Here is a 15529-nt window from a genome sequence, read left to right on the forward strand (position 1 = left end):
CACATTAGGAGTCAGGGTTAAAACTATCATTACATTTTTCCTTAAGAATGTAATTTTCAAGTATATTTGGATGTAGGTGAGAATAGGCATGTGAGTTCAGTTGCTTGTGGAGGCCAGAGTCCTTAGACCTTCCTAGAGTTGGTGTTACAGGAAGTTTGGAGCCAACTGATGTGATTGTTGGGAATTAAGTTTAAGTCCTCTACATAAACAGTATGCATTCTTAATAACTGAGGCATTTCTCCAGCCGTCTTCTGTTTTTAAATTCATAAATTATAGATTGCTGACTTCTGATTCAATAATATATGGAAACTGGTAACCTTTTATTCAACTCAGGTCGTTCTTATTGGATAGTTTACATTATATTGGTTTAAGTTCATTGCTCTGGTTCAGATTAGAGATTTGTTCTTATTTCTCTTTTAAATGAGAAAACATTAAAACATATTTTTCCCTGAAAAAAAGCAGCGTACATATGTGAAGCCAATAATGGACAATCAGAAGCACTTCTCAATCAATAACTTTGATGATGGTGAAGAAGAGGAGGAGGATGTTCTGGAATGTTCAGAACCCACTACTCTTACAGGTACAATTTATCTAGTTCTGAATATTGATGGTTTCCCATAATTCAATTTATTTTTGTGTCTTGGGGAAGGGGGCTGGTGAGATGACAATTTATAGGATTTGGTTCTCTCCTCCCCCATGTGTGTTGATTTTAGGCTTGGAAGTAAGCTCTGCTACCTTACCTTCCAAGTCATCATACCTGCATGGTTTATTTGATTTTTTTTTACATAGTTGCTTGAAATAGAATAAAAGGTAAATATTTCCATGCACTTTGTTTACTCTTACTTGTTTTTCATAAGCCTGTATCAAAGTTCTAGGAATACATATGGTACCTTGCCTTTACAGTTTTCACACATCAATAAATTGTAAATAACTTAAAGTGGTATTACCTCAGAAAGACTTAGAAACTCTTCCTATAAAGCAGAAATAATTAAGATATTATTTCCTCTAACCTTTAGAATAATATTGAATTTATGCTTTTGCTTTAAACTACAGTGTTGGAAAATGTCTGAAAGAACTACAGATAATATTGATAATTCATTTAAATGAACAAATATAGTATATTTAATTTTTTAAAATTTTTTTTTCTTGTTCAATGCAGCAAGAAGTCCACTATTTAGTAATACTGAGAAGGCATTGGATCCTCCAGACACAAGGTAATATATTAATTTTTGCTTGCTTAATAATTATTCTCATAACTGTAATCGCAGCATTGGGGAGGTGGGGGCAGGAGGGTAAGATGTTCTGTGACATTCTCAGCTACATAGCTTTCTCATGATAATCTTTGCCTGACTTCCCATTTAAAACAAGCAAACAAAAAAATCACAAAAAAAGAATAGGAAAAGTTGATTCCACTTTATCTAACAAGCATTGTATATGTTATTTTACATGTGATATTTCCCTGAAATCAAGCATTTTATATTAAAAACATTAAATTGAAAGGCTTGGCTTTGTTAGTGATAGATGTCAAATCTAGTGCTTTGACCATTGGGGTGATGCTGAACCATTGAATTAAACACCCAGCTTTAACTTTTTAATTGTCATTTCTTTACAGAAATGAAGTAGAGAAGAGGATGGAAAACATTGGAGGTACATTTTGATGTATATGTATCTAGAGAAATTTGTTTAAACCTATAGATGGTTAATTTATGCTTTATTGTCAGTGATAGAGTTTTACTCTAATATTTTTGACTTGCCATTGGAGATTTTCTTAGTTACCTTTTTCCTTGATAGGAAAAGTAAAACTGGTGTGTTTGAGTGTGTGTGACATAAATGGAGTTATACAAAGTGAAATGGATGAAAAGCCTTTATAAAAAATAGTTCTTTGGATTAACATATCTATACATGCACATCCTTATGTATATCAATGCTTCACTTACCCTATTCTCTAGGAATCCTCCTGGGTTCCTTTTTTCCCTCCCAACTTCTTTCTGTTCTAACATGGTGTCTTTATTGTAACAGGTCCCCAGAACTTTGTACACTCCCAGAACTTTAATGGTCCCGAGATCTTAGCACAACTGATGCCATGATAGAAACACCATTCAGGCCTTGAATCCCAACAAGTGGGAAGAAATTCTTCCTGTCTTAGTCAGAGTTACTATTGCTGTAACAAAAAAAAAAAATGACCAAAGCAACATGGGAAGGAATACATTTATTTGGCTTACTCTTCTAAACCAAACTTCATCATTTAAGGAAGCGAGAACAGGAACTGAAATAGGACAGGAACCTGGAGACAGAAGCTGATAGGAGAGCCATGGAAGAGTACCTGCCACTTACTGGCTTTCTCTTCATGGCTTGCTCAGCTTGCTCTCATATAGAACTCAGGAGCATGTACCAAGGGATGTCACATTGACATATATACAGACAGACAGACAGACAGACACGCACTCACACGTGCGCTTGTGCGTGCACACACACACACACACACACACACAGAGAGAGAGAGAGAGAGAGAGAGAGAGAGAGAGAGAGAGAGAGAGAGAGAGTGGGGGAGGCACTGAGAGAGACACTGAGAGAGACGAAGAGACCTGGACCTTTTCCTTTTTGTGTTTATTTGCATATGTGGGAGCAATATTGTTTCCTTCAACATTAAATTTAATCAATATTTTTTCTTATGTAGCTCACCTTTGCAGTGCTGTTGCTGAAAAGGAAGAGAGGATGAAGTCATATATTAAAGATGTTGTCAAAGATTGTGACAAGCATATCAAACAACATTGGCAAGTTCATCAAGATGAACTGTAAGACTTCATTACTTTATAGTCATATTTCGATGATTTCATAGTATCCATTGGTGCTAATTACTCCACTAAATGGAGTCTACTGAAAATTTTTGGCTCTGTTTTTCTCCATGTTGATAATAGTTGTCATAGCTTCCTGGACTGAAGTAAGTTTCTAGGAAACCTGTGAATATCACTGTTTTCTTATTTAAATAATAATTGAAGAGAATTGACATTTTTAAAAAATCATTTCTGTCCATCCAGAAAGTACAGTAAAAGATAGATGTCATAGAAACTACTCATTTTTTATAGATATGTTTGAACAGGTAGAAAAATGTCAACTTCAAATTATAAACAATTTATGTATTTTATGAGATTTAATCATTCCCTTGTGATCTTGGCTATGTCGAATAGATAAAAAACTTAAGTGAAATATTTCTATTTGTAACTTATGTAGTGTTGATATTAGAACATGTATTCAGTAGAAAAACATGAAACAAAACTGAAGATGAAATGATTTTTTCTAAAATTCACACATCCTTATGTATATGATAATGCATTTATATATACACACACATGTATCAACATATATAGGTAGATGGATGATCAAATGTCATTATTATCTAATAAGACAGTCATATGAGAACAGATTTTTAGTTAGGAATAATACTTGTGGAATCAATATTAATTTAATTTTATTTATTAGTTTCCCACAAGAATATTTACATTGCTATTATGTCCTCTTACAGTGCATACTAATGGGAACTAAATTTTTCTTGGCACACTCTTCATTTTGATATGTAATATAATATTCATCATTATGTTTTACAGACGGGAGTTTAAAATTGAATATACTAAGCAGATTATAACTCTGTTTCAGCAGTGGGATTTTGATATGAAGAAAGTTGGAAACCTCGAAGATAACCTAACTGTTGGTATCACAATTGGTGTTATAATCTATTATAACTAAGTCTCAAGTAAAAATAGAAACTAGGTTAGCATAAGTCAAAGGGAAGTGAGTCAGGTTTTGTTATCTGTTATTAGTTTTGCGTTCTCTTCCTGGTGCACCATAAAGCACAGTAAGATAGACACATTCCATGCTCATAAAAGCCATTTGACTTTTAATAGTAATTAAAATTCTTCTAATTTCAAACAACAAAAAAATGTGGAGGAATAAATTAAAGATGACTAGTTTGTAAAAAAGAAATTGTAGGTAGGTTTGTTTCACATGTAGTTGAATGCTGTGAAGGATGTATTATGTAGTATTATCTGAGCTGTTTCTAGGTCTGGCTTACCTTACTAAATGCCATATGGTAAAACTTCCATTTTTAGATGTAATAAAAAAATGTATTAGCTGTAGTGAACTGAGACAGTCTTTTTGATAGCTCTGGCATAATATTCCTGTGAGGAAATATCACTGAACTAGTTTTGATCATCTTCCCATTCCTGACCCCATCACTGTTGTCTGAATATGGTTTACAATGTTTTCTTCCTCTCATCTTCATGCTCCTTTCCTTCTTTCCCTCTCCCTTGCCTCACACCCCCTTTCCTTCCTTTTTTATCCTCCTTTTTGTCCTTCTGACTTCTTGACTTAACCCAGGGAAGTTTTGCAAGTCAGGCAAGCACACTTTTGTAAAGCTACCGTACCAGTTCACAACATCATTTACCCTCAGCAGTTAAGACCCTGTTACTTATCTATTCCCATAAAAACTAAACCCATGCATACATTTTATGGAATTAGTTGCACTTTCCATTGGTCTCTTTTCACCTTTTTGTATTTAGGAAACCATTTTTATAGTACATTTGAGGTCTTGATTATATCCAAACAGTTCTGGGGTTGGATGGTCAATCCAGTTGCAGATTACTCCATTTGAAACAGTTGTGACATTCAGTGGAGCAGTTGAGTAAGCCACTAGAATGTGAGGATGGAGTTGAGGAGAAAGCCATTTGTCAAGGATACAGAGTTGAGAATTGTTAATTTTAGGTAACTTTTAAACCATGAAGATCTGATGAAACCATCAAGAGGTAACTGAAGGTGTCAATGGGAAATGTAAGGGCAGATAGATCCCTGGGGTATTTCAGTATATTGATTCTTGAGGGTGAGAGTGAGAGTGAGCCAGTAAAACAGGTTGAAAAGAAATGACCTATTAGGTAGAAATTAAATTCCTCCAAGTAAAGAGAGTCTTCTGAAAGAACAAAAAACTGTTCCATTTGCAGTATGCAGGTTACAGGTGAAATAAGGTAGATTTGACAATATAGAGTTCATCTTTGGCGTCCTGAATCCTCATGATTAGATTGGAAAAGTGAGCAGAAAGTTCATAGAAGTAATATAAGATATGATAGGAAAATCTACGATAGGCCAAGGAGTAATATAATAGTTTCTGTTGTTTGTTTTAAGAAAAAAGGCATATGTTTAAAAAGAAGAAAACCCAGACAGCTGCTGAGTTTGTAATAATGGGTAGGTGAAGAGACTGAAACTTAGTCAAAAGAAAGAGTCCACAGCTTTAAAACTGGAAAGGAAAGCACATGGCACATAGCCATAGGTAGGTGGGAGATGCGATGATGAGAGACTGAACCACCGCTTGGGTGCATGTGTATATGCGCACACTCTGTTTACTCCATGAAATAAGGTCGTCAGTTTCTAAAAGTGCTGCTATCAGACAGATTAGCTAGAGCTGAGGTTCCCAAACTTAGGATTTAGCCAAGTAAATGTGAAAAAGTAAGTACTGAGCAAGGCTTATATACAAAGAGGTAATTTTAATAACCAGTTATGGAATTTAAAGCTAGAAAGAGAAAACTGAAGATAACAGGAGTAGGGACAACAATGACAAGAAGATAGAGTTAATGGATTTTTGGTCATGAAGGATGGATCAGCCATAATACTAAGAAGAGTAAGCCACAGTGGAAAGTGTATATGAACCCATAATATGTGGAGAGAGAGAGAGTTTCTATAATGATGATAGTGTAGATTCTGGGAGCATAATGTTTTAGATCTAATTGTAGTAATAGGTAGCTCTGAACAGCAGACAGTGTACCATTGCATCTCACTTTCCTCATCTTTGAGATTGAATGGTGAGCATCTATTTCCTGTAGCTGTTTGACGTATTAAATGAGTTTGTACAGAATTAATCTACATAATAAGGTTCCAAACAACATCTGGCATGGAGCTAATAATACATATTTGCGAATACCATACTATAGACAAGTGTGTTACCACCAGTGACAAAATCTAGAGGACAATGATTTAAATGAGTAGGTTAGAGGGCAAAGAAAGAGCATTGTTACTGAAAAATCATCTATGTGGGGGTTGCAAGAATAAGTTATGTCTTGAATATGAAGAATTCCTGCTCATTGGCACAAGCTGCCTGCATGTAATACCACCTACTAGAAATGCTGAGGCAGGAAGACGATGAGTTCCTACGGTTCTATATAGTGAAGAATATGTCTTTAAAAATTCCTATGCCAGGACTTTGAGGCTGTTTTCTCCTGTTTAGTGGCAAAACCAAAAATTGCCTAAATTAAGTGATAAAAATATATAAAAATTTCAATGACACTTATTATAAAAGCAATTCATTTTAAGGAATCCTTTAAGATTATTTTATAATTTTTTTCTGAATTGAATATTTCAGTCCATGTTATTAGCAGAGTTGTAACTTTACCCAGCATGAGTGAAGCCCAGAACAGCATCAAGAGCAGCAAACTTCATCCTTACTTGCTATTACATAGCTATCCCTTTCTGTTTGTAGAGTGCCTTTTGTCAGCAACAGAAGACTTTTCAACAAACTACATCACGGCAGATCCACAGCCTGAAAGCCCTTAAGCAGGCAAATGACAAGTTCTTAGAGGTAAGTAGTGTATTGTAATGCAATGCATTCTCTTCATACAGCGCAACATTTGCACTACTTTCTATCCTGCATTGATTGTGACTGAAGTGATAAGCAGATTTGCAGATCTCTTCACAGTTTTGGTGAAGAATTATTCCAAACGCGAGATGAGACTTTCTATCAGAACTGTGCATATGCATCAAATGTATAGTATATTAACATTTTAACATAATTATTTGATATACATAATTATACAAATGCCTAGAATTTATTAAATAAGGAAGTGCTTTGTTGATATTGTCCAATACTTTTGTTTCCAAATGTATTAGAGAAGTATTTGCTGACATGATAGCTTTTAGAATAAGTATCACAGCCAAAATGATTTTATCATTTTAAAAGTGAGTCCAGAACACAAATGGCAAGGGTTAAAATTTGTAGGTTCAGGCAGGGGCTGCAGAGGTGGCTCAGCAGTTAAGATTGCTTGCTGCTCTTTCAGAGAACTGGAACTTGCTTCCCAGCACACATTTCAGTTGGCTCATGACTCCAGCTTCATGAGATGGGACACCCTCTGCTGGCCTTGATGAACACCCATATGCATGTGTGTGTTCATGCCCGTATGAATAAATGATAAAATCTTTTTTAGTTGTTATACATTCATAGGATTACCTATAAGACACTTTCAAAAACTATTTCCAAAACCATCAAAGAGCAGGTCTGAAGTCCGAGTAGAGAGTTTTTGGTTTACAGCCAAGGTGTTCATGCCACTGCCGCAGCTTTAGGGTTATTATGCCGTGCTAGCAGTTGTTGTGACTCATATTCACCATAGGTGAGTGAGACTATTGGTTGCCTTCCTCTTTTGGCAGCTTTCCTTTAGGTCAGATCCACCTTGGGTCCTCTCAGTCCTATATTTAAAGTGCACAAAAGAGTAGTTTAGTTTTAAAAAGTAAATATTAAGCAAAGAACTGGTTCCATATGTCTCCCAAATAAGCTATCTGAGCTGTTGTTTTTCTTTTCTGCAAATTTAATGTATAACTCCCAATTCTACAAGATCCCTTCCACTCACTGTATCTGGTCATCAACATCACCTCTCTATATAGTTGCTTTATGCCACAGGCTGTGTACTTCCTTCCATTCTTTGGTTATGTTTGTTCCCTAGAATATTTTTAATTCCTCTATTTTTGAAACATTATTATTTTGCCAACCTAATTGGAATTACCCCATTTTCTACACTATAACTAGAAATAGATTAATTTCCATCCAGTTATGGAGTGTTTGAACTATTTTGTTTACAATTTTTCCTTTGAAAGGGATGAACTCTCCTGTGTTATTTTTTCAAATGTCTCTCCACACATAATAACCCATCTTGAATACTAGACAAAAAATAACTTGTTAGTTAAATTTACTTAATTTTTCAATGGACACAGTAGCACATGCAATACTATCATTTCTGGGGAGCCTTGAGAGTAAAAGATGGGAAGTTGCAGACTAGCTGGGCTACACAGCATAATCTGTAATAAAAACGGACTGAAATGTAGGGTTGGTTCCATATAACTTGAAAACAATCTCATAATTCAGACAATTTGATGATTTTTTCATGCTGTTAATCACAATAAATAAGCTATAACCTGATATTTGAGAACATTATCAGAAATTTTCAAAATGATCAAATTTATGATTGGACTTTTGGATTTTCCACTTTTTTAATTAAAAAATCTATTTACTTAGAAGCATTCAGACTGTCATAATACAGAGAATTTGAATATTTTTGTTCATGCTGTTACTCATAATAAATAAACTATAACCTGATATTTGAGAACCTTTTCAGAAATTTTCAAAATGATCAAATTTACTCATTGGAATTTTGGATTTTCTAGTGTTTTTTTTTTAAATAAAAAAATCTATTTACTTAGAAGCATTCAGAATGTCAACAAAATAGCAGCAATATTGTATTGCAATTACAGAGTGGTACTCAGTTAACAGAACAACAATTATCTTCGTATAAGCTGCACCAGAGACAACTGAAGATGAAAAAAAACAAACAAACAAAAATAAAACCAAAGGAGAAAGGCAAAAACAAAAACCAAACTACTGTCCTCATATAAAACTAATTTGAGCTGTGCAACAACAAGAACCTGCTTTAAATTTCCATGTCAATTTACAACTCCCAGACTGTACCAGACAAGGTTAGTGGCTATTGAAAATACCACCACCAGGTCAGGGCTATCTAAAGACACATTTGGTAGTATGTTAACTATACAAAAAAAGACACTGTACAGTTAAAAACAAATCTTATACAGCCTTAATTTCTATTTTTTTTTCTTTAAAAGGAGTGAGTTGTGTACAGGCTGATTAAATGCTTTATAAATGAGAAAAAATGCGCTAGAACCAACTTATTCATCTTCCTCTTCTTCTTCATCTCCCTCATCCTCTTCATCTTCCTCATTATCTTCCTCTTCCTTTTCTTGCTTCTTTCAGCCTTGACCACCCCCTTTTTTGCTGCATCATGTTTCCCTTTAGCTCTGTAGGCAGCAATATCCTTCTCGTACTTCTCCTTCAGCTTGGCAGCCTTCTTCTCCTAGGGCTGCTTGTCATCCGCTGCAGCGTTTTTCAACATCTCTCCTAGTTTCTTTGCAACATCTCCAATGGACAAGCCAGGATACTCGCCTTTGATTTTGGGGCAGTACTCAGAACAGAACAAGAAGAAGGCCGAAGGAGGCCTCTTGGGTGCATTGGGGTCCTTGAACTTCTTTTTGGTCTCCCCTTTGCAGGGGGTGTAGGTTTTCATTTCTCTTTCATAACGAACCTTGTCAGCCTTTGCCATATCTTCAAATNTCCCCTTTTCTTTAGCAGACATGGTCTTCCACCTCTCTGAGCACTTCTTGGAGAACTCTGAGAAGTTGACAGAAGCATCCGGGTGCTTCTTGTGCTCCTCCCGGCAGGTTTGCACAAAAAATGCATATGAGGACATTTTGCCTCTCGGCTTCTTAGGATCTCCTTTGCCCATGTTTACTTGATTTTGCTCCGAGAGGCACAGAGTCACCCAATGCCCGTCCGGCTCTTGCTTGCCTCATCCCCGTCTCTATGGAGCTCAGTGTACTGCAATGGCTGTGAGAACAAGAGCCAGCTTTACTGGTATTTCTAATTCTACACCGTTTTGTCCTCCCTCTCTGTTTAAAGGTATGTTCTTAATGTGGCTCAGGCTGGCCTCTGTCTTCCTATATGCCTGAGATTAGCCATGAAGCCCTAATCCTTCTGCCTCCACCTCTCTAGCGCTAAGATTATAAGCACGTCCCACTACTTGGTTTATGCTGCACTAGGGATCAAATCTAGGATTCATTCATGCTAGGCAGGCTCGGGACCAACTAATGTAAATCCCTGGCCCCTCCCTGCTTTTCAGACTGAATCTTAGTATATTGTCTAAGTTAGTGTCCAGTTCTTTACTCTCCCAACTGAGCCTCAGGGTGACTGGTAGCTGCACGTTTTTTGCTCTATCTAAACTTAACCTCTCATTAAACTATTAATTCACACAAAGTGTACTATTTTAGCAATACTGCAATTACCTTTCATTCTCTTGTTCAAATATATAATACATATACATTTTTTATGGTATGACGTTGGGTGTTTATTATTACAATAGTTTTATGAAGATGGAGTAGATGAAATATATTAGATGAATGTGAAAAGATTCTTAATTTTGATAATTGATTTTTAAACTTTAGAACCTGTGGTCAAAAGTTTTGTAATTAAACCCTTCTTTTGCGCTTTAGGGTATGGAGAACTTGGACAAAGATGAGAGCAGTGTACTTTCTAGTATTCACAGTGAGTTTGAAAAGCAAACGGCTTTCCTGGAAAGAAAATTTACAGATGGTTAAATATCGATTTCTAACAACATGGAATAGAAGAGGCACGAAAATACTCTGTTTTCTTTAACTCTAAATGGTATTCTGATGAGTCTTGAGGAAATTGTGAGCCTGAGCTGATGTAATTCATGTTACCTCAGACACATGCCTTTCCAATTGGACTGTAGTTTATATTATCATTAATCAGTAACGTTTAAAGTGTGGCACCTTTATTCCTGTTGAGTTCTAAATAAACAGCCGTTAACCTGTGGTAGTGAATATTTTTACAATGTTAATTAACTTTTATGAGTAAAGATATAGGTTTGGAGGCATGGTATGGTAGCAGGTGCCTTTAATCCCAGCACTTGGGAGGCAGAGACCAGTGGATCTCTAAGTTCATGGCCAGCCTAGTCTATAGAGCAGCAGTCGCCTAAGACCATTGGGAAACACAGATGTTTACATCATACTTCATAGTACTACGTTCCAGGACATTCAAGGCTATTCAGTGAAACCTTGTCTCAAAACAATGTAGGTTTTGGCTTTAGGATAAATACATGTCTTATCAATCACAAGTCACAAAAGATAAGGCATGAGGAACTAGGCAGTGTCTAACCCCACCTCAAAAGTCAAATTCCCCCTGGGGGAAACTGAGCTAATTTAGACTTCTGGACCATGAATGAGGCATTACTGACAGGAAGGTTGGTGACCTCAAAGAAGTCACACTACAAAGTCTTCACCCAGTATAGATAATGGCTTTCCTATAAATTCATAGATGGAGTCCCCTTTATGTAGTATACCCCAACCTGTATACTCAAACCACTCTGTAGCTAAGAGAAGTGGTGAAGGCCCAACAAATCTCCCTGCCCTCTCCTAGGAAGGAGTGAATGTGCAGTCAACAAACCCAGCATCAATGTTTTGTTCTTAAGCAAGTACAACTGGCCTTATGAAAATGGCAATTGTTCTGTTTGTAGGATGGTGACATAGAACATTCCACTTTTCTCAAGAATTTTCTGGAATGTTGTTCTGGGAGTAAGATTCTGTGGGCACACAGCAGAAGTAACATGTAGAGTGTAATCAAGCATATGGAATAGTTTATTCCATGTGCTGAAGCACAAAGCTCACAATTCTAGGCTCCAAGCATATATATGGTTGTGGGTGCCGGCACAGTCCCTGCTCTTGTGTATAGGATTAGGGAAACACGGGTACATGTAGAGGGATGATAACTGAACCTGACCTCACCCCTGACAGCTACATCTGGCTGACAGGGTTGAAGTCTACTAAGACTAGCGTCAGTGCCAGCTTCCATCTAGAAACTCAGAGCCAATCCAGGTCAAAAATGGATTTCTGGTGACTCCATGCAAGTACCGCTCCTGTTCTGTCCCTGAGCAGAAGGTGAGATGGACAGTGAGGGCTTAGAGGCTTTAGATGTATGAGTGACCCTCCCCAGGACACAAAGCATCAAAAAAATGGTCAGGAGATGCAGGCCAAGAAGTAAGGCAGACCTCACTGGGAGGTGGTTGTTTTCAATGTCTTGGTTTCTGCGGGGGAGGGGGCGGGAAACTTCTGGGACATTTCATGAGCTGGGAGCTATCCATCCCTCCAAAATCTTCTAGCTTTTGGAGGTTTTCCACACATGTCTAGGACTAATTGTGGATAAAAGCCAAAGTTAATACCCTAGCATTTTCTGGGTTCAATGGGTCAAAAGGGTGTAAATTTGGAAAGCTTCCTGTAACTACTTGAGATGTGCCCCTGGAAACTCTTATGGACCCTGAAGAACCATAGTGGTCTTAGAAAAAATTGTCAGTTTTCAAGCTGCACCATGAATTCCAGTCATAATGTACCAGTAAAAAGATGTCCAGGGCCTGTGAACCAGCATGTATATTGGGGTCACAATCAGGGTGCTTAGAGGGGAATGTTGTCCCAAAAGCAAGCAGATTTTCAGCATCCATGCCAATTGATGAGGTCAGAAAAACCCTTCCTTTCCCCTGCTTCACCGTGAGCCTTCTTCTGAAGTAAAAGTATTCATAAGGCACTCTGGGAACCATCCCAGGTGGAAGAATGAGGATGAAAGACAGATAATAGGAGCAAGCTTGGTGTTCAGGGCTTATCAGAAAAAAGGGTATAAGAGTCAGACAGATCACAAGTAGAAAAGGGACCATAGATCAGGAAAGGGCAACACACTCTAAGTCAGCGCCCTTCCCAGGAAGTAGTGGGTAGTGCCAATGTGGAAAAACACGGGCTTGAACCTGAGTCAGGTTCAGAGAATGACAGGCCCTTAAGAAGGAAGCCAAGGGCAGTGAAGGAAATGGTAGAAGTTGGGGAAAACTGCATATCTCCAGGAGGGATAGTGAAAATCGTGGGAAGGAGGAGGGATTGAAAACAAGGGGGTATAAATCCATAAGGGGAAGTGAAAGAATTTACAGTGGGGTAAAAGTGGGATGGGATAGGAGACAGGGTTCTGATGTTGGAGGAAGTAGGATGAATATGGAAGAGATGCAGGAAGACAAGGATGAGAGGGATGAATGTGGGTTATAGGAAGGAGGAAGGGAAACTAGCAGAGGGTTCTTGGCTTCTGAAGAGCGCAAGACAGGCAATGGGAGGCTGATGATAAAGATTTTGCAGGACAATCTTTAGAAGCACAAAACGTAAGACCAAAGTGTGAGATTTGAACAAGTGTCAACCATTGCTCAATATAAGGGAACTTATCAGGGTGGCCTGAGTCTCTATGAACTTGAACCAAACTGCCTTTGAAATAGCTGAGGTCCAGGGAACCTGTAATGGTCGCCCCTTTTCAGAAGAGAGTCAGCCAGTCTCACANTAAGTGCACAGCCTTCCTTTTGAGAGTACACCCCATATTCTTCCCCAACCCCTCAGGAGAAATTCTTTAGCATACACTGCAGGGGATGGTGAGACAGGCTNACTCCATGACAGGCTTCAACTTGGCAGGTCATGAGACTAGGCCTAAAATCCCAGACTTCAGGTAGATAGTCAGAAACTGCCCCACCATTAGAAACTGCCCCACCACCTGTCCTGAAGCAAGGACAATGGTTAGGCCGTTTCCAGCAGGCCCCACACCTTAGAGATANATTAAAGCAAAATCCACTCACCCCAGGATTCCTCAGCAACAGTTTCCTGCCACCACACCCCAGTAATGGTTCTGGAATGCATACCAATAGAGTAAGACAGAGTCCTACTCCTGGATTCCCCTAATGTACACTAAATAGGGCATGAGATCTCACTTCTGGGTCTATCTTGATAATGGGAGACCCCAGCATGTTGGACTTCTGCAGAATAAAACACTCTGTGTTTATGTACTATTTGAGCCTGGAGTGTCATTCTTTGGAGAATCATGGACACTTACGTTGTAAGAATTTAAAGTTGTTGATCACCATGATAGGAGGAAACTATGTGACTTAAAGAAACAAAAGATTAATGTGAGAAAACCCAGTACCATGAACAATGAAGTTATGACCCATGTAAGACCTGCCCCGCTTCCGTGTTGTTAGAGCATGTGTGACTGTGTGTGTATTCCTTTGTGTGTGTGTGTGTGTGTGTGTGTGTGTGTGTGTGTGTGTGTGTGTCTGTATGTGTGAGTGCATGTGCGCACGAGCACAAACACCTATGGAAAATATAAATTTCCAGTCCTGGCAAGGAAAGTAGACTTTCTTTGTTGCAGACAAAAAGCGAAAACTAACTTTTTTTTAAAATTTATTTATTATTATTTTCTTTATTTACATTTCAAATGCTATCCTGAAAGTTCCCTATACACCACCACTGCCCCTGCTCCCCTACCCACCCACTCCCACTACTTGGCCCTGGCTGAAAACTAACTTTAAACAATGGTGGTACCATCTAGTGGGAGAATCTGGGGAAATTGACAGAATCTCAATCAGGGGAGTGCAGGTTGCAGCCCACTTCCCCTTTCCTAGGTACCACCACCAAAAGAAAAAAGAAAAAAAAAAGGGTCTGTGTAGGGAGACAAAACAGAAGCAGCAGCATGACTAAAATCAAGTCATCTAATTAATTCCTTAGCTTGGACATGATCTGCTTGTATTCAGTCAGTCTTACACACAGTGGGCCATCCATTCTTTCCAGCAAAAGCAAACCCAGTTATGCCCTGAGAAGCCCAACCAGAAGACCACATCCAGAATATTAGTGTCCCTACAAGATGCAATAGGACATTTCCTCAGAATTTTTTCTTCCTAATTTNAAGGACCTCAAAACGGGCCTGATAATCTTTAACCAGAACCCAAATCAGACCCAGAACAGGATTCTGTATACAGACTTGCCTCCTAGGACAGTTAGAAGGACTCAGGATGTTTTGTTTTCTGGGAAAACATGAGAGGAGTTGGGATCCTGGATCATTTTCAGGGAGCACCATCTCTGCCACCTCTTCCTGGTGGAGAATAAAGCCATAGAGTGAGGCTCAGTCCCCAGACCATGAGGATTCTTGCTAGGGGCTTCAAATGAAAGGAAATCAAGTTTTGATTATCATGCTGATTAAACCGAGCAAAAGTCTATGATTCCTTTCATTAATGGCTCAGAGTGGGCTCATGCCTCTAAAGTGTCTCTTGGTGCCCAAGTTCATAGATACCATGTTTTAAAACAAAAAAGCCACAATAGTTCCTTGCTATAGGGATCATGTCAGCAACAAATTTAAGGCAGTCTTGTAACATCTGTTTCCTTGCAAACCTCCCAGATACAACATGGCAAATATTTGTAATTTACATTTTATTTTAATTATTTCAGTTTTGTGTTTAAACTTGCACAAACATCAATTAGTTTGGTTAACACATCTGAGCCAGGGTCAGAGTCACAGACAATCCACAAAACTTTGCTAAGGCAGATGTGGCTACTGGGGGTTGGGAGGCTGTGTCTAGGTAGACAAAAAGTAAGGTTGAAATGGTTTTTAAAGATACATTTGATCAAGCCTGATGACCTGAATTCAGTTGTTGGGACCCATACAGTTTGGGAGAGCAGATTCTCACAGGTTGTCCTTGGACCTGCACATGAGCACTGTGACATGTGGTGTGTATGTGTGCATGCAAGCACATGTATGACACGACTTAGATGAATGTAAATATATGATAAG

The 15529-nt window shown here is 38.2% G+C and overlaps 1 protein-coding gene and 1 pseudogene across 1 annotated transcript; one reads left to right on the forward strand and one right to left on the reverse strand.

Moving 5' to 3' along the window:
• Positions 1-483: 483 nt before the first annotated feature.
• Positions 484-10470, forward strand: LOC110313997 (synaptonemal complex protein 3-like). Its single transcript, XM_021188470.1, has 7 exons — positions 484-580; positions 1160-1214; positions 1613-1647; positions 2678-2795; positions 3606-3705; positions 6521-6619; positions 10366-10470. The coding sequence occupies exons 1-7, from the start codon at positions 484-486 to the stop codon at positions 10468-10470; spliced, it is 609 nt and encodes a 202-aa protein (XP_021044129.1).
• Positions 8989-9602, reverse strand: LOC110313996 (annotated as a pseudogene).
• Positions 10471-15529: the final 5059 nt, after the last annotated feature.

Source organism: Mus pahari, chromosome X (assembly GCF_900095145.1).
Source record: "Mus pahari chromosome X, PAHARI_EIJ_v1.1, whole genome shotgun sequence".
Taxonomy (NCBI): domain Eukaryota; kingdom Metazoa; phylum Chordata; class Mammalia; order Rodentia; family Muridae; genus Mus; species Mus pahari.